Source organism: Oncorhynchus tshawytscha, linkage group LG18 (genome assembly GCF_018296145.1).
Source record: "Oncorhynchus tshawytscha isolate Ot180627B linkage group LG18, Otsh_v2.0, whole genome shotgun sequence".
Classification (NCBI taxonomy): Eukaryota; Metazoa; Chordata; class Actinopteri; order Salmoniformes; family Salmonidae; genus Oncorhynchus; species Oncorhynchus tshawytscha.
Window position 1 is genome coordinate 25710137 of NC_056446.1, and position 20626 is coordinate 25730762.

Below are 20626 nucleotides of genomic sequence, written 5' to 3' on the forward strand. Positions count from 1 at the left end.
TGGTGTAACGTTTGTAGGCCTCCTTGCTTGCACACGCCTTTTCAGTTCTGCCCACAAATTTTCTATAGGATTTAGGTCAGGGCTTTGAGATGGCCTCTCCAATACCTTGACTTTGTTGTCCTTAAGCCATTTTGCCACAACTTTGGAAGTATGCTTGGGGTCATTATCCATTTGGAAGACCCATTTGAGACCAAGCTTTAACTTCCTGACTGATGTCTTGAGATTTTCTTCAATATATCCACATAATTTTCCTACCTCATGATGCCATCTATTTTGTGAAGTGCACCAGTCCCTCCTGCAGCAAAGCACATGGACAACATGATGCTGCCACCCGTGCTTCACGGTTGGGATGGTGTTCTTCGGCTTGCAAGCCTCCCCCTTTTTCCTCCAAACATAACGATGGTCATTATCACCAAACAGTTCTACTTTTGTTTCATCAGACCAGAGGACATTTCTCCAAAAAGTAGGATCTTTGTCCCCATGTGCAGTTGCAAAACGTAGTCTGGCTTTTTTTTATGGCGGTTTTGGAGCAGTGGCTTCTTCCTTGCTGAGCGGCCTTTCAGGTTATGTCGATATAGGACTTGTTTTACTGTGGATAGATACTTTTGTACCCATTTCCTCCAGCATCTTCACATGGTCCTTTGCTGTTGTTCTGGGATTTATTTGCACTTTTCGCACCAAAGTACGTTCATCTCTAGGAGACAGAACACGCCTCCTTCCTGAGCGGTATGACGGCTGCGTGGTCCCATGGTGTTTATACTTCTATTGTTTGGACAGATGAACGTGGTACCTTCAGGCATTTGGAAATTGCTCCCAAGGATGAACCAGACTTGTGGAGGTCTACAATTATTTATTTTTCTTTTGATTTTCACATGATGTCAAGCAAAGAGGCACTGAGTTTGAAGGTAGGCCTTGAAATACAGCCTCAGGTACACCTCCAATTGACTCAAATGATGTCAATTAGCCTATCAGAAGCTTCTAAAGCCATGACATAATTTTCTGGAATTTTCCAAGCTGTTTAAAGGCACAGTCAACTTTGTATATGTAAACTTCTGACCTACTGGAATTGTGATACAGTGACTTATAAGTGAAATCATCTGTCTGTAAACAATTGTTAGTTGTGACATGCAGAAAGTAGATATCCTAACCGACTTACCAAAACTATAGTTTGTTAACAAGAAATTTGTGGAGTGGTTGAAAAACTACTTTTAATGACTCCAACCTGAGTGTATGTAAACTTAAGACTTCAACTGTAGCTTTTTTCGCACCAGAAATGAAAGCTAGATAGAGATGTAGTGTACCCTGTATATGTGAAACAATCATTCCCCCCTAAAAATGACTTGTTGATTCAATCCCTCTTTTGAGTAAATCAAAGCAGACTAGTCAAAACAAAAGACTTGTGGCATTTCTAGTCCTCTAGATATGTGATTTTGTGGTGGTGGACTATACAGGAAATGGTATCTTGACCTAAGAGGCCACAAAAACAGTAGGCCTGCTGTCCAAATGCCTGCACTGTAGTGTACAGTCAGAACAGAATAAAATAAAATAGTTATAACAAGGGGCTGTGAGTTGGTTGGAATGTATTATCTGTTTGTTTCATCAACAATTTGCAAGTGATTCTATATCAGCAGATGATACGCAATAATTAAATAATCTGGTTATTTCAATTGTGATTCATGACAGGTGTGAGTTTCTTTCAGAAGAAAACACGTTGCCACTTACCCGAGACAAGTTATTATAACTGTGCCACTCTGCAGTGAAGTAGTATAAACAGGAGGTCCGTGTTTTTAAGCACAGTAGGCCTAGGCCATACTGTGAAATAAAGTCAGTACTGGACGTCTCACTTCACGACACATCTCTTTACCCCTCCCTGCAAGCAAGCAATAAAAAGTGCCACATGACCTGTGTAGAAGGAAGTAGCAAGTTAGCAACAAGCCCCGTATCCAGCAGATATCCATATCTCTCGCGACTAAAATTCGGGTCGAACAAATTGAGGAAAAATAGAAATTAAACAACATGTTTTTAAAACTTGTGTACGTTACATTGGTACTCGCATTGGTGAGTGCAACAACAACTGCAGACGTAGGTAAGTTTGCGACCTACAAAGCACAGCACAACCTGTTCTTGCGCTTTCTGCATTGGAAAGCCAGCGAGCGAGCTAACGTTAGCTAGCTAACTAAGGAGAGGTAACTGCGCGAGACGTTTGAGTGCATATTTATGTCACATGTCTATCTAGTTCCCCCGAATGTGACTGCAAACAGTTTGTTTAAATTATTTGTGCGAATTCCACGTGTTGTCAAATCATGTCAAGCTAGTTGGTTTTTCTAAGGATATGTGCGGAGTTTAGCCAGCTAGCGCGACATATCAAGCAACCCACGTTATCGTCCTCCAACTAGCTTTTAGAAGAAACATACTAACGCTAGCCAGCAACCCTGAACTTACAGGCAAATGTGTCGCTTTTAATTTACCCTTTCACAACAACTTCCGAAAATGGGTGGTTAGTGAATCGGCCAGCTATTCTCTCATTGCCCATGACCAGCTGGCTGTTATCATATGCAACAACAAGCCTGTCAGCCTTGCGTCACATTAGAGTTATGTTGCGTTATGAAGCTCAAGTTAGTTAGCTATGAAGCTACACAAGTCACACGAACAGAGGGACAATATTAAAGTCCCTCATTGACACAGGTATTTTAAATGTAATGCACTTGATGTTGACATGACCTTTCTCACCTCGTAAGGTTAGACTGATTTCGTGTACAAGGAATCGCTGAGTAACTTTACCACTCCCTGTGACTAACGATTTAACGTTGCATACATTTGATGAGTAATGTTTTGCCTAGTAAATATCTCCCTGGCAGGTCCAATTAGGTCTATATCCGTCAAAGTTGGGCAAATTCCCTCTATTACATCTAACCTTAGTTATACACTTGTAATTACTTATGTTAATTAATGTTTCCCGTTTCAGTTGAATGTGCTACATTTGATTGTGACGCATGTGTTGGTGACTGTCAATGGATGAACTGCACATGTAAGTACCTACTTTTCCTGCTCCTGCATGCATGATATTGTGGTGAAGAGTCATACATTTTGGCATGTAAGCTTAAGCCTACAATTTCCTGAGCCATACTGAACTTTTAATTTAGGAACATTAAACTACTAGACAGTATCGTTATCTTTCAGGTACCTTGTAAGCCAGTTGATTCTGTTTTTTGACAATGTCATTCCAAAGGATCAAGAGGTAGCCATTTTGAAATGCAAGTCAAAGACTGGGACAATGGGCAGTTTGGGCAAGGCAGTGAACAGAGAAATGTGTGTCCTTAGTAAAAGTGTCTGCTTATGTAGTTTAGGAAGCTACTAGGACATTTAGCCTAATTTCTTCCACACCAGCCATTTTAGAGAGTAGAGATATCTGCTGGTCCTTGGACAAGAACACTTTGCTACACAATTATCTCATTACGATAATGGCAATACCTGGTCAGACTATCTTGATATTGTGGTCTCAATCTCCAGTGGGGAGGTTTGTTCGTTTTTAGGCTTTAGTCGATGGTGTGGTATACTAAGCTCCTAGATGCCTGAGTCATACACTATAATTAAACAATAAGGCACGAGGTGGTGTGGTATATGGCCAGTATACCACGCCTAAGGATTGTTCTTAGGCACGACATTGCGGAGTGCCATATACCACAAACCCTCGAGCTGCATTATTGCTATTATTAACTGGTTATCAATGTAATTAGAGCAGTAAAAAGAATGTTTTGTCATACCTGTGGTATATGGTCTGGCTGACAGACGTGGTATATCAATCAGCATTCAGGGCTCTAACCACCTAGTTTATAAGTGTTTATATAGCCAGCCTGCTGCTCTGACTGCCGCATCGTAACTCTGTTTGCCTGTGGATGTTATCAGCCCAGTGAATTGCAGTTACAGGTTGTTTTAATTGGGTTTTTAAGCCAAGCCCAGATCATTGCCCATGACACACTGCTGAGTAATAAAGGTGAACAGGTGCGTCATTCCCAGGTATGTGCGTGCCTGTGTGTGTGTGTGCGATGCTGAGAGCAAGCAGAGCAAATCCGATTGTGTGTTTTAGGAGGTGCCATTTAAGCTATGTAGGGTTGTGGGATGTTTTTAGAGAGAGCCTGTGTGTCTGTCATCATGATTTGCATAATTTACTTCAACATAGCAAACTACATAAACGGTATTATAGGACTATCTGAATTGTGGGTGTGGTAAGTTGGAACCTTCTGTTCAGGCACATTATCCTCCATGATTATGTGGACTGAGCTGAGTGTAGGCCCTCAGTTTTGGCAGTTGCCACTAAAAAGAGGATGATCCCAGCTGCTACTGTATTTATTTCTCAGCTGCACTATAAAACCGGCGTAGCCTACCCGGCATGATTTGAAAAATGATCTGCGGGACAGCAGCTTCCTTTTGCTATTTGAGTGCATATGGACATCTTTTTTTTTTTATCCTGCTCCTGCCCATTTGTTAATAGGCCCTTCTAAATCGAAACATGTTGCATATTAGGGTGAAATATGATCACTTGAAAAGAGACCAGCGTGTGCAGCCTGAGGCAAGGAACGGAGCGTAAGCGGGCCAAATTAGGCCCGTGGGCCGCCAATTGGGCAATCCTGGCCTATGGCATGGCGTATAGCCAGATAACATACTCCTATCCTGTTTTACTGAAATAGAGTTGAAGTCGGGAAGTTTACATACACTTAGGTCGGAGTCATTAAAACTCGTTTTTCAACCACTCAACAAATTTCTTGTTAACAAACTATAGTTTTGGCAAGTCGGTTAGGGCATCTACTTTGTGCATGACAAGTCATTTTTCCAACAATTGTTTGGACAGATATATTTGACTTATAAACTGACTGTATTACAATTCCAGTGGGTCAGAAGTTTACATACACTAAGTTGACTGTGCCTTTAAACAGCTTGGAAAATTCCAGAAAATGATGTCATGGCTTTAGACGCTTCTGATAGGCTTATTGACATAATTTGAGTGAATCGGAGGTGTACCTGTGGATGTACTTCAAGGCCTACCTTCAAACTCGGTGCCTCTTTGCTTGACATCATGGGAAAATCAAAAGATATCAAAAAAAATTGTAGACCTTCACAAGTCTGGTTCATCCTTGAGAGCAATTTCCAAATGCCTGAAGCAAGTATAAACACCAAGGGACCATGCAGCTGTCATACCACTCAGGAATGAGACGCGGTCTTACTCCTAGAGATGAACGTACTTTGGTGTGAAAAATGCAAATAAATCCCAGAACAACAGCAAATGACCGTGTGAAGATGCTGGAGGAAATAGGTACAAAAGTATCTATATCCACAGTAAAATGAGTCCTATATCGACAACCTGAAAGGCCGCTCAGCAAGGAAGAAGCCAGTGCTACAAACCCGCCATAAAAAAGCCAGACTACGGTTTGCAACTGCACATGGGGACAAAAATATATATAGAACTGTTTGGCCATAATGACCATCATAATGTTTGGAGGGAAAAGGGGGATGCTTGCAAGCCGAAGAACACCATCCCAACCGTGAAGCACAGGGTTGATAGCATCATGAAAAGTGAAAATTATGTGGATATATTGAAGCAACATCTTTAGACATCAGTCAGGAAGTTAAAGCTTGGTCTCAAATGGGTCTTCCAAATGGATAATGACCCCAAGCATACTTCCAAAGTTGTGGCAAAATGGCTTAAGGACAACAAAGTCAAGGTATTGGAGTGGCCATCATAAAGCCCTGACCTCAATCCTGTAGAAAATGAGGCAAGGAGACCTACAAACCTGACAGTTCCACCAGCTCTGTCAGGAGGAATGGGCCAAAATTCACCCAACTTATTGTAGGATGGTTGTGGAAGGCTACCCTAAACGTTTGACCCAAGTTAAACAATTTTAAAGGCAATACACAATTCATATTTGGTAGCATGTAAACTTCTGACCCACTGGGAGTGTGATGAAAGAAATAAAAGCTGAAATAAATAATTCTCTGTACTATTATTCTGACATTTCACATTCTTAAATAAAGTGGTGATCCTATCTGACCTAAAGACGGGGAAATTTTACTAGGATTAAATGTCAGGAATTGTGAAACACTCAGTTTAAATGTATTTGGCTAAGGTGTATGTAAACTTATGACTTCAACTGTACATTTTATTCGTATCATGTTTCTTTCGACCTGCCTAAAATTGATAATGAATTTATTAGATTTTTTTTTTATGCAGATGTTCCAAAGGCGTGCATCAGCGGCTTGTATGCATCAGCGACACTAAAAGTGTTTCAAAACTGTAATATCTTGTGCTTCACAGAGTCATGGCTGAACGACTACACTATGAACATTCAGCTGGCTGCTTAAACGCTGTACCGGCAGGTTAGAACAGCAGCGTCTGGTAAAACAAGGGGTGGCGGGCTATGTATTTTTGTAAATAACAGCTGGCGCATTAGATCTAAGGAAGTCTGGAGGTTTTGCTCGCCTGAGGTAGAGTATCTCATGATAAGCTGTAGAACACACGATCTACCTAGATAGTTTATCTGTATTCTGCCATAAGCAAACAAGAAAATGCTCACCCAGAGGCAGCGCTCATAGTAGCTGGGGATTTAAATCCATTTTACCACATTTCTATCAGCATGTTGAATGTGCAACCAGAAGAAAAAAAACTCTGGACCACCTTTACTCCACACACAGAGACGCATACAAAGCTCTCCCTCACCCTCCATGTTGCAAATCTGACCATAATTCTATCCTTCTTATTCCTGCTTACAAGCAAAAATTAAGGCAGGAAGTACCAGTGACTAGATCAATTTTTAAAAGTGGTCAGATGAAGCAGATGCTAAGCTACAGGACTGTTTTACTAGCACAGACTAGAATATGTGCCGGGATTCCTCCAATGGCATTGAGTACACCACATCAGTCATTGGCTTCATCAATATGTGCATCGACGACGTCGTCCCCACAGTGACTGTACATACACACCCCAACCAGAAGGATTACAGGCAACATCCGCACTGAGCTAAAGGCTAGAGCTGCTGCTTTCAAGAAGCGAGACTCTAATCCGGAAGCTTATAAGAAATCCCGCTATGCCCTCCGATGAACAATCAAACAGGCAAAGCGTCAACACAGGACTAAGATCGAATCGTCCTACACCGGCTCTGACGCTCGTCGGATGTGGCAGGGCTTGCAAACCATTGCAGACTACAAAGGGAAGCACAGTCGAGAGATGCCCAGTGACAAGCCTACCAGACGAGCTAAACTACTTCTGTGCTCGCTTCGAGGCAAATGGAACTGAAACATGCATGAGAGCATCAGCTGTTCTGTAAGACTGTGATCACGCTCTCCACAGCCGACGTGAATAAGCCCTTAAAACAGGTCAACATTCACAAGGCCGCAGGTTCAGACGGATTACCAGGACAGGTACTGCAAGCATGCGCTGACCAATTTTCAAGTGTCTTCACTGACATTTTCAACCTCTCTCTGTCCGAGTCTGTAATACCTACATGTTTCAAACAGATCACCATAGTGCCTGTGTCCATGAACACTAAGGTAACCTGTCTAAATGACCACCGACCCGTAGCACTCACGTCTGTAGCCATGAAGTGCTTTGAAAGGGTGGTCATGGCTCACATCAACACCATTATCCCAGAAACCCTAGACCCACTCCAATTTTGTATACCACTCGTAACAGATCCACAGATTACGCAGTCTCTATTGCACTCCACACTGCCCTTTCCCACCTGGACAAAAGGAACACCTATGTGACTACAGCTTAGTGTTCAACACCATAGTGCCCTCAAAGCTCATCACTAAGCTAAGGACCCCGGGACTGAACACCTCCCTCTGCAACTGGATCCTGGACTTCCTGACAGGCCGCCCCCAGGTGGTAAGGGTAGGTAACAACACATCCACCATGCTGATCCTCAACACAGGGGCCCCTCAGGGGTTCGTGCTCAGTCCCCTCCTGTACTCCCTGTTCACTCATGACTGCACGGCCAAGCACGACTCCAACACCAAGTTTGCCGATGGCACAATAGTGGTAGGCCTGATCACCGACAATGGTAAGACATCCTATAGAGAGGTCAGACACCTGGCCGTGTGGTGCCAGGACAACAACCTATCCCTCAACGTGATCAAGACAAAGGAGATGATTGTGGACTAGAGGAAAAGGAGGACCGAGCATGCCCCCATTCTCATCAACAGGGCTGCAGTGGAACAGATTGAGAGCTTCAATTCCTTGGTGTCCACATCACCAACAAACTAACATGGTCCAAGCACACCAAGACAGTCGTGAGGAGGGCACGACAAAGCCTATTCCCACACAGGAGACTGAAATTTTGACATGGGTCCTCAGATCCTCAAAAGGTTCTACAGCTGCACCATCGAGAGCATGGTTGCATCACTGCCTGGTATGGCAACTGCTTGGCCTCCGACCGCAAGGTGCAGAGGGTAGTGCGTACGGCCCAGTACATCACTGGGGCCAAGCTTCCTGCCATCCAGGACCTCTATACCAGGCGGTGTCAGAGGAAGGCCCTAAAAATTGTCAAAGACTCCAGCCACCCTAGTCATAGACTGTTCTCTCTGCTACCGCACAGCAAGCGGTACTGGAGCGCCATGTCTAGGTCCAAGAGACTTCTAAACAGTTTCTAACCCCAAGCCTAAAGACTCTAACATCTAATCAAATGGCCTCCCAGACTATTTGCATTGCCCCCCTTTACACCACTTCTACTCTGTTATCATCTAAGCATAGTCACTTTTAATAACTTTACCTGCATGTACATACTACCTCAACTAACCGGTGCCCCCGCACATTGACTCTGTACCGGTACCCCCCTGTATATAGTCTCGCTAATGTTATTTTACTGTTTACTTTAATTTCTTATCTGTATCTTGTTTTTTAAAAAATTTTTTACTGCATTGTTGGTTAGGGGCTTGTAATTAAGCATTTCACTGTAAGGTCTGTTGTATTCGGCACATGTGACTAATACAATTTGATATCAATATTTGCACATAAAGGTGTTTCCACCTCCATTTCTCCCGTAATTAATTTTACAAGACAAAGATCCCACAATGTCGAACAAACCAGTTCTGTCGCATATATATATTTAATTAATTGTACCTTAATTACTTGTTTCCATCACAGCTGTCGTGAATTATATATTTTTTTAGTAAGGTATGACTTTATTCTGATTAAAATCTGTGGATGGAAACCTGGTTAATGACTGACAGACAAAATCCTCACAGTGCTGTCACACACCAGAACTAATAACTCGGTAGTCTCTCTCTCACACCAGAACTAACCGTCTCTCACCACACAGTAGGTCGGAGGTCTGAACTAATGCTTTTCACAAGCCCTACAACAGGATCACCAATTAGATATGAACTAAATCTGGAAGTTCACACAGACTGACTGTGGAGAAGGACATTCTAAAGTTGGCTACAATACAGACCCAGCTCACTTAGGCCTAGGTAATGACCCAGCTCATTGTGGTGAGTTACTGCAAGCCCCACTGTTATTACCAGATTTATCATTGGTTTAGGGATTTCATGTAAACACATAGGCGTCAGAGGGGCTCCATTTTTGTTCTGAAGGCTGTAGTTTAATCCCAATGAGCTACACGTGTCAGCTGGTTTAGCTCAAAGTGTACTGGTCTGAATGTAAGAAACATAAAGCGTTATGCAGCACTTGGCTCTTTAAGGAATTCCCCTCTGACAATCCCCTTCCCTCCGATCTCTCACTGGATGCCCCTTGCAGTGGGTTCGGCTCACACTGATGTCAAGATCCTTCTGGAATGTGTGTTAGTGAGCTCCACCTTTCATAGCTGCCTGTGAGGTAACAGCGACCTCTACCCCCTCCACCAATGGAAAAGTCTGCCTTACACACACACACACACACTGATAGTGAGTGGGGTCACACACGGATGACCTTAATTGCATGCTCCTCTTGTCCTCTCGTCTCCTCCTCAAAACCCCACTGGATGAGAGAACCAGAGGTCCCTCCCCTCTGACCTGCTCCTCCAGTGGGGTTTTGAGAAGGAGAGAATGCGAGGAGTATGCAATTAAGATTCTCAACTTCAAGACAAGGTTAGTGGGAGTGCTCAAAGTTTCAGAACAGTATGAGCATGAGAGAAATCACCTGTAGGTTTAAAACAAATAAAAAATCTACACAATACCCCATAATCACAAAGCGAAAATGGGTTTCATGACGTTTTTGCAAATTGATAATTTAAAAAAACATATGTATAAACTTAAGTGTTCAGACGCTTTGCTATGAGACTGGAAATTGAGCTTAGGTGCATCCTGTTTCCATTGATCATCCTTGATGTTTCTACAACTTGATTGGAGCACAGCAGTTTGCTAACTATGCTAACGTAATTACAAAAGGGTTTTCTAATGATCAATTAGCCTTTTAAAGTGATACTTGGATTAGCTAACACAACGTGCCATTGGAACACAGGATGGTTGCTAATAATGGGTCTCTGTAGATATCACATGTAAAATCTGCTGTTTCCAGCAACAATAGTAATTTACAACATTAACGTTGTCTACACTGTATTTCTGATCAATTTAATGTTATTTTAATGGACAAAAAAATGTAATTTTCTTTCAAAAAAACAAGGGCATTTCTAAGTGACCCCAAACTTTTGAAAAGGTGGTGTATCTATCCACCCCCTTGGCTTAATCAGTAATGGGAAAGATCATGCAGTGGGGAAGGGGGCTGGCTATGATTTCTGACTTTCCAGGAAGGAGAATGACTGAACTCGCACTAGACTCCTGAGCTGACAAGCCCATCCCATTTGACTGAAAACAAGATAATACTTGGCTGTGGTTCAAACTCTTAAAAGACACACCCTCGTCCACTTAACCTCGCCTTGTGCCCTTGGGGGAATCGCTGTCACCATCTTGGAGGGCGGTCCAAATGATTCGCCAAGCAAGGCGAGTTTTAAAATGTAAGCCCTTCTGCCCTCGTTTTTAGTCGCGTTTGCGAGTGTACAATTATGTTCACTTTGGGGACTGAAACTCTCTATTTCAATTTGCGACGATTGTCCATCCGCTAAGAAACGTCTGCCAAAAATGAAAACGTCAACATTAAAGTGTAAGTAAAAACAAATGTAAATAAGTTATAAATTGTGCTACTAATGCACATGACGGCATTGTAAATGTAATGATGTTTTTGGAAAATGTAGAAATAAAACATTTTCCTTCTTCAGAAGTTCCAGCTAGGCAGGGTAACCATTAGTTAGCTAATTAATTAGCTATCATATAGTAGGCATATATTAATTATTTATACAGTTCATTTTAAGTAGACGTGCAATCATAATTGACTGTAGCATATGTAAAGCACCCACAAGCTACCAGTGGCTGAAAACACAATCATCGCGGGATGAATGAGTGACGAATTTCTGTGCAAGGGCGGTCCATTTTTAAAATCATTCCTTCCTCCCTTACCCTGCAAGTGTCCATTTAATTTGAGGGCTGAGGGGATAGGGTGTGTCTTAAGTGTTTGGAATGCAGCCCTTGTGTTCTTAAATGGCTCATGTTCCCTATGGTGTCAGGATTAATATACTTTTCCTAAAGATTCCTGAACACGTTTTCTTGTCTTAGTTTTCCAGTAGAGCACTAAGTCTTTCATTGGTGCTTGTTTGTTCCTTTGATCCCCTCTGTTCAGTTACAGCAACTCCAGATGTCTCCAATGCCTCCTGTGTCAACGTCACCTCCGTAAACAGTCAGAACATGACCATAGGGGCCTGCTCCAATGAAACCTGCTCAGGTAAAGTCCAATACCATCACCTGGTTCAGTTAAAGGCTTCTCCAGAGGGATTACATGTGCTTTGTTATTCCAGTCACTGTCACTTATTTAACATGACACAGGACTGGTCTTCAACAGAAAGTGACGGATCTAGGCATATGGAGACATTCTATATCTCTGTTATGTGGTGTCAGTTGCTTTCTCTCAATACTCTGAAATGCTTCCCTCCTTTCCTAATTGCTTTGTCGCTGCCTTCCTCCTCCCTTGTCTTTCCACCAGTCCAAAAGGATTAGATGGGTGAAAGCTAATTGTATGAATTCACGCTATTACATTCACCTACCAAATCCTGTCAGATCATAATGGAAGGCAGGAGGGGAATGCGGGAGGCATTTTGGGACTATCCAGATGTAGCCTGTCTCTTTCTTCCCTGCTTTATACTAGGCCCGGGATGATACCAGTATCGCGATACTCATTAGTATTATGGCAAGGAAACAAAACGCAAAGTGGATTTAACTTCTTTCGGTTAACAGCCCTAATGTTGGAAACGAACGGTTCTCATCCAGAGTCCAGAGTTTATTTTCCAAGCAATGGCGCACAATATTTTACGCACAGCAGGACTGTAGTGTGTTAGGTCTGCTTTGTGTTTTCATTTTTGCCTTGGAAAAAATATTACAATACTGAAATCGTCACAGCCCTGCTTTATACTCTGTCTCTCTCTGTGTCGGTTTCTTCAGTGGAGCCTTTCATTTCAAGTTCAGCCAAACCTACTACCCCCACCATGTCTGCTATCCCTACGGTCATCAATGTCACTAACAGCTCCACCACTGAGTCCACCACAGGTAACCAGCGAAAACCAGCCTCTCAGCTGCTCCCTTCTAATCAGTGTGTGTCTACTGGGTGGCCGGATGGTTGTAATGTCAAACCTAAATATGGGGAAATGGTCAACTGTTTTTGTAAGTGGTGAAATGGTATTAAACTGATATCTTACTGCTGTGCCCAGCTAACCTGACTACTGCAGTACCAACCGCCCTGCCCACTAACGGCACCGTCCCAGTCTCTGACACAACGACTGCTTCAAGTAAGTTCCCATGCCAGCCCAGTCTGAAATCATATCATATTACTTAATCAAAAGTAAATTCCGCCAGTGTATTATCAATATGTTTGTGGTTCTACATGGCCCTAAAGGCTAGTGGTGATACAGTGGTATGACTTGGCTCTCACTCCCACCCTGTGCAGACAGCACTGCGTCACCAGTGGTGCCCTCTCCTGCACCTCATAAGAAAGCAACGTTTGACGCAGCGAGCTTCATTGGGGGCATCGTGCTGGTCCTGGGCCTGCAGGCTGTGCTCTTCTTCCTCTACAAGTTCTGCAAGTCCAAGGACCGCAACTACCACACCCTCTGAAGGACCCACACCAACACCTACTCTGGCCCCCCACCCCTCCCGGGCCAGCTGGAACCTCCTAATATCAACCCCCTAACCCTTGGCCATTGTGATTCTCTCAAACAGTGTTTCTCCCACAATCTCCACTCCTCATTGCATTGTGCTGGCAACTTGTGGTTTAGGCCTGTAGCCTGAATACACATGGGCTGTAAACTATACACACAACAGAAGGCTGCTGAGGATAAGACGGCTCATAATAATGGCTGCAAACACATGGGAACCATGCGTTGGATGTATTGGATACCATTCCACTCTAGCCATTAGCACGAGCCCGTCCTCCCCAATTAAGGTGCCACCAACCTCCTGTGGTACACACCCACACTTGCGCCACATCTTTTACTGGATGTGTACACTACGCATTTCTCACACCCTGGTGCAGCCTTCAGCACATAGAATTACATCACTGTGTTTCCCCTCTCCTACTCCCCCCTCTCCTCATTCAGTTAGTCATTGTGACTGGAGAAAAATCAGCCTAATTTCCTGCTCCTCTCCCCTGGCCCTTCATTTGAATGTTTTACCTGCCTGGCCTGGTAAAACGAGCCAACAGTCATTTATGTAAAATACTTTCTGTTCTGTTGGAATATAGTGGGGCTGCCATGGCATTAGCTTGTGGCCTTCATGCACCTTGGTAACGCTTCAGAAACAGAGGTCCCCTCCCCTGTTATTTTTCAGAATTTGATGACTGAATGATGCAGCATAGCTTTTATTCTTGTTTGTCGTGGGACAGATCTGGGCAGAGTTTTTCACACCTATATAAAGGGGTTATAATCAAATGATAGAAAGTCCAAACAAAAGGAGAACTAGAAGCAGTACTCCATTCTTTAAGTTTATATTCTGTATGAAGATGCCTCCATCTGAAGCGGAGGACGAGTCAGACCCTTGGTGTTAAGACACAGCACACACCACACGCTGCCAAGAGAGCAGCTCAATGCAATACACCCAAATCAATCCCCCTTTCTACAACCCCCTCTGTCTTTATCGGCTTCAGCCAAACGGATCACAGTGAAGAGTCCAGTCTGTAGACTTGAGATCTTCCCTTGACAGGAAGGCAATCGCAATGAGTCACGTCTTTGGGACATGGTCGAAAGGTTCTACAGATAAAAGATTGTAGTAAATATATGAGAATGATTAAATAAGTCTAATTATGAATTCAAGAGATGAAGATAAGACACCTTATTGATGCGTACAGTCATAGCAGTAAAGTGCCTTTAATGTTAAATGTGACTTAAAGAGGGGATGAGTGAGAATTATGATGTTGCTCCTCTTCCTCCTAGCTGAGGCCTGAGTGTCGTTGTTGTGAAGTAAAAGCAGTCTGTTGACAGGCACGGTAATGCGGTGCTGATATTGGTGATGAGAAGAGAACCAGGGTGGTTCTCAATCCCATTTTAATTCACTCAAACCAAGTAGTTACCTGAAATTCCAAAATGTTCCTCATAGAAGATTGGGAATGATTTCAATTTCAGTTGACTTGCTGAATAATTGCAATGAATTGGGCCCAACCCTGAACAGCAGAACCCTAGTATCCCAGCTGGACTGAATAGCCTTTTATTATTGAAGAGTAGACCGATACGTTAGTTCCTCATCTTGGTCTTTGATGGATGAAGACCTATTACAGTATCAATTGATTATATTGGCATTGGTTGAGATGTCACCTATGCAGGCAGAAGTTTTGAATGTTTCCCACAGCGCCCTAGTGCTAGTCCCCCTCATATTGTACAGGCACAACCTTATAGCCTGTGTTTTGAAAATTAACAGTGAAGAATCATTTTTGCTTAGTTCTTAATAAATTTGTTTTTCCTGGAGTCATGCATAAATTGAACTGATAGTTTTGAAATGATCAAATAACTAACTAATACCTGGTCCCTGAACTTAAAATGGGCGCAATGTTGAGATGTCGTCCTTTTCATTTTGGGAGTTTTCTTTTCTCCCAGTGAGCTTTGTCTTTTTTAAGTGCAGTGCCAAGGAGAGGAGTTCCTTCAGAAAGTATTGACACCCCTTGACTTTTTCCACATTGTGTTGTTACAAAATCTCAATTTAATCAATTTTAGGCTGTATCACTGATCTGCACACAATACCCAAAATGTTGAAGTGGAATTATGTTTTTAGAAATGTTTACAAATGAATTAAAAATGAAAATCTGAAGTGTCTCGAGTCAAAAGGTATTCAACCCCTTTGTTATGGCAAGCCTAAATAAGTTCAGGGGTAAAAATGTGCTTAACTAGTCATGTAAATGACATGGACTCACTCTGTGCACAATAATAGTGTTTTACATGATTTTTAAATGACTACTCCATCTCTAAAACCCCACACGTACCTCGGTCAAACCTCAGTTCATTTCAAGCACAGATTCAACCACAAAGACCCGAGGTTTTACAAAGAAGGGCACCTATTGGAAGATGGGTAAAAAAAATAATTAAAGTAGACATTTGAATATTCCTTTGAGCATGGTGGTTATTAATTACACTTTGGCTGGTGTGTCAATACAGCCAGTCACTACAAAGATGCAGGCGTCTTTCCTAACTCAGTTGCCGGAGAGGAAGAAAACCGCTCAGGGATTTCACCACGAGGCCAATGGTGATTCTAAAACAGTTAGAGTTTAATGATTGATGGGAGAAAACAAGATGGATCAACAACATTCTAGTTGCTCCGCAATACTAACCTAATTGACAGAGTGAAAAGAAGGAAGCCTGTACAGGAATAAAAAATAATCCAAAACATTAATCCTGTTTGCAATAAGGCACTAAAATAATACTGCAAAAAATGAGGCAAAAGAAATTTGACACTTTGTTCTGAATACAAAGCATTATGTTTGGGGAAACTCCCAACACATCACTGAGTACCACTCTTCATATTTCCAAGCATGGTGGTGACTACATCATGCTATGGGTATGCTTGTCTTCAGCAAGGACTAGGGAGTTTTTTAGGATAAGAATAAACGGAATAGAGCTAAGCACAAGTAAAATCATAGCGGGAAACCTGGTTGTCTGCTTTCAAACACACTGGGAGACAAATTCACCTTTCAGCAGGACAATTCCTAAAACACAATGCCAAATATACACTGGAGTTTCTACCAAGACAACTTTGAATGTTCCTGAGAGGCCTGGTTGGGCTTTTACTTAAATCTGCTCATAAATCTATGGCAAGACTTGAAAATGGCTGAATAATGTGCACGAATTGCACAATCCAGGTGTGCAAAACTCCTACAAGTTTTGGGGGGATTTTTCTTCTGCTTTGACGTTCGTATTTTGTCTAGATCGTTGGCAAAAAAAATACAATGAAATCAATTTTACACCCACTTCGTAACACAACAAATTGTAGAAAAAGTCCAGAGTTTTGAATACTTTCTCAAGGCACTGTAGGTTTCCCAAATGTAGTGCTTGTACAGTATGTCTAGTTCTTTGATTAGCTTGCTGCTAACAGTGTGATGTCCACCTTGTACATAGAGCTGTCATGTCCTTCAGTTGATCTACCTTCAAGGTTTCCACTTTCAATCGTGTAAAGGCAAGATGATGGATCTTTTTTAGTGTTTTATCAATAGCTTTCGCTTGCAGTGGCTTGTCAATGTCAAGACTCGGTTGTGTTTTTGTTTGTAATTTTTTGCATGTCCAATGCTTGGAATTGTAATGTTTTATTTTGAATTAGGCTCTTGGGGCTTCAGACACTTAAAATTAAAATAACCACTTGATGAATTTGTCAAACAGTATGCTAGTGGAGAGTATGCCTAAAAAATGTGCATTAAAGCCAAAGTCCTCAGTCTTGGCATGGAAAATGGAGCGTTGCACTGACGAAGCTTTGCTTTGTAGTTTTTGCCTTATCGTTTTTGTATTGCTTCCAAAAATGTATGAATGCTTGTGAGAACTCTTAACTCAATATTTTCCTAATGATGGAAAAAAAAATAACTTGGTTGTTTTGTATGAGCACACTCAATGTCATTTAAATGTGCGCATGCGTCTTTCCTTGGCCTTCATTGTCCCTGATTTTATGTTTTTTTTCTTGATCGCTTTAAGCATGCCTTTTACAATATTCATCTACAGTCACCCAACGGCATTAGGCTACGTCCCAAAGACCCCCGAACTATGGCAAGTCAGAAGTATCAATCTAGTTTTGCCTTGACTGCATTCACAGCTTCACAGTATGCTGTGGCAACTGATAAGCATTTGTGAATCAATCCAGCATTCTGACTGTTACTTCCCTGTTATTTCTCTTTTTGCCATAGTCCTAAGGACACAATGTTTGTTTTTGAAACTGATTTAAAATGACTGCCTACTGTAGAAAGGCACCATCTTGCAGAGAGATAGTATTTTCTTTCAATAGCTGTCACAGGACATCGCCAGTACGTACCCACAGCAACTGATACAAATATTCTGATTGTTGCCAATTTTTTCCAGTGCCCGTAGACTGTCACACAGTTCCTCTCCCTGCACCTTTTCAAGAAAAGTGCCTTACTCAGTTGAACATAAATGAAGGTTTTTATTTTTGTCGTAACGGGATAGTACACCCAATAGATATCAAAGGGACTCCGCACTTTCAGACCCCTTGTAAAGATGAAATCAAAGATGCTTTGTGTTGTAAGAGCATCTTTTAAATGTTGTCTTCGTTTTCTCAATCACACTTTGCTTTGGGAGCCTAAACCAGACACAGAAGAATGGGTCAGCTGGCCAGAGCCACAGACATGCATAGTATGGCAAATTGTCCTAAATATTGTCACCAAGCATTCCATGACTTGCCTACATTCCAACCTAAAATGGAATTTACATTCTTGACCCTAGAATGTAGCGTTCTCTGGAACAACGGTGTACGTTAGTATTGTACCCAGTTGGCTGACCTTTACATGTCTCTGGCTCTGGACGCAGCTGTCATTTAGTGTGAAGCTCTGGAGCTGTTTTTTTTTTTGTTGCTTTTTAACAATGTCCACATGCCACCTTGATCTAAGTCCTGTTGAATAAAAAGTCATAGGTCTTATGGAATGATTCCTCAGATTTCCTCTCGCTCTCTCACACACACAGACACACAGGTTAATGTGTTGACAGACACTTGCTGTTGCATATAGTCAGGATGCCTACTACTCTAATGGTTTATGCTTGTTTGATGTGTCCTTTTTGCCTGGAATCTTGTTTTGACTTAAGTTTTCTTTTTTAGTTTTGCCATTAGATTCAAGATGTTAAAATCAATAAAGTTTGAATATTCTTAAACAATTTATTTGTCTTTGTATTTACTGTAAATTCTCTCACGTTTCTGAGCAGGACAGTCTTATGGCAGAATGCAGTGGAACATACAGTAAACCACAATTCAAGACCGCTACAATGGAGCTGTATATTTGTGAAACAGTTTGGAAACCAGGACTTGGATCTTTAACCTCTTGTCTATGAAATAATGTGGCAGGTTGCCTCAGCAACAGAAGGTACAGAGTTCAGAAAGAATGATCTCCAGCAGATTTAGAATTAGGACAGGGTAGAGAGAAGTAAGTAGGGAAGACACTAGAATACCTGCCGTTGAAACCTCACAGAATTCGGAAGAACTAAACAGGCAAAGATGCTGGACTAAGATAAAGAAGTAGTGCTGCTGACTACATTTTAGGGCCCCTAGTGAAGGTGTGGATGTCAGCGACTGTCAAACAAACACATCTCTGTCGGTGATCTAGCCACGTGCTGGAAGGGTCACTTTGCCCACAACGCCTGTAGAGGTGCAACCGGTTATAACAGCTTTACTCTGCAGCACTGACTCTTAAAAACATAAATCAATCAAACGTATTTATAAAGCCCTTTTTACATCAGCCGACGTCACAAAGTGCTGTACAGAAACCCAGCCTTAAACCCCAAACAGCAAGCAATGCAGATGTAGAAGCACGGTGGCTTGGGAAAACTCACTAGAAGGCAGGAACCTAGGAAGAAACCTAGAGAGGAACCAGGCTCTGAGGGGTGGCCAGTCCTCTTATGGCTGTGCCAGGTTGAGATTATAACAAAACATGACCAAGATGTTCATAGATGACCAGCAGGGTCAAATGATAATAGTAATCACAGTGGTTGTAGAGGGTGCAACAGATCAGCACCTCAGGAGTAAATGTCAGTTGGCTTTTCATAGCCGAGCATTCAAAGTTAGAGACAGCAGGTGCGAGAGATAGTCGAAAACAGCAGGTCCTGAACAAGGTAGTACATCCGGGGAACAGGTCAGGGTTTCATAGCCGCAGGCAGAACAGTTGAAACTGGAGCAGCAGCATGACCAGGTGGACTGGGGACAGCAAGGAGTCATCAGGCCAGGTAGTCCTGAGGCATGGTCCCAGGGCTCAGGTCCTCTGGGAGTGGAGGGAGAGAGAGAGAATTAGAGGGAGCATACTTAAATTCACACAGGACACTGGATGAGACAGGAGAAATACTCCAGACATAACAGACTGACCCTAGCACCCGACACAAACTATTGCAGCATAAATACTGGAGGCTGCGACAGAAGGGAACCCGAGGGGGGCGCCAAACGGGAAGATAACGTCAATGACTCAACCCACTCAAGTGACGCACCCCTCCTAGGGACATGATGGAAGAGAACCAGTTAGCCAGTGACTCAGCCACCGTAATCGGGTTAGAGGCAGAGAATCCCGGGGGAGAGAGGGGAACCGGCCAGGCAGAGACAGCAAGGGTGGTTCGTTGCTCCAGTGCCTTTGCGTTCACCTTCACACTCCTGGGCCAGACTACACTCAATAATAGGACCTACTGAAGAGATGAGTCTTCAATAAAGACTTAAAGGTCGAGACCGAGTCTGCGTCTCTCATATGGATAGGCAGACCATTCCATAAAAATGGAGCTCTATAGGAGAAAGCCCTGCCTCCAGCTGTTTGCTTAGAAATTCTAGGGACAATTAGGAGGCCTGCGTCTTGTGACCATAGCGTATGTGTAGTTATGTTTTTTTTATTTTTTTTATTTAACCTTTATTTAACGAGGCAAGTCAGTTAAGAACAAATTCTTATTTACAATGACTGTCTACCAAAAGGCAAACACACATCATGACAAGAGAGACTACACTACATAATGAGAGACCTAAGACAACAACATAGCAAGGCAGCAACACATGACAACACAGCATGGCAGCAACACATGACAACACAGCATGGCAGCAACACAATATGACAACAACATGTAGCAACACAACATGGTAGCAGCACAAAACATGGTACAAACATTATTGGGCACAGACAACAGGACAAAGGGCAAGAAGGTAGAGACAACAAAGCAGGCACAACTGTCAGTAAGAGGGTCCATGATTGAGTCTTTGAATGAAGAGATTGAGATAAAAACTGTCCAGTGAGTGTTTGTTGCAGCTCGTTCCAGTCGCTAACTGCAGCGAACTGAAAAGAGGAGCGACCCAGGGATGTGTGCGCTTTGGGGACCTTTATCAGAATGTGACTGGCAGAACATCTAGCTGCTCGAGAGCACCCTTACCTCCCGATATA

General features: G+C 42.6%; 1 protein-coding gene across 2 annotated transcripts; it reads left to right on the forward strand.

Moving 5' to 3' along the window:
• Window positions 1-1870: 1870 nt before the first annotated feature.
• Window positions 1871-18380, forward strand: cd164 (CD164 molecule, sialomucin). 2 transcript variants are annotated; one of them, XM_024378312.2, is made up of 6 exons: window positions 1875-2086; window positions 2966-3028; window positions 11663-11764; window positions 12478-12582; window positions 12744-12821; window positions 12980-18380. In XM_024378312.2, the coding sequence occupies exons 1-6, from the start codon at window positions 2017-2019 to the stop codon at window positions 13144-13146; spliced, it is 585 nt and encodes a 194-aa protein (XP_024234080.1). In that variant the 5' UTR covers window positions 1875-2016; the 3' UTR covers window positions 13147-18380. The 2 variants fall into 2 exon arrangements, with proteins under 2 accessions (XP_024234081.1, XP_024234080.1); XM_024378313.2 differs by lacking the exon at window positions 12478-12582 and having other exon boundaries at window positions 1871-2086.
• Window positions 18381-20626: the final 2246 nt, after the last annotated feature.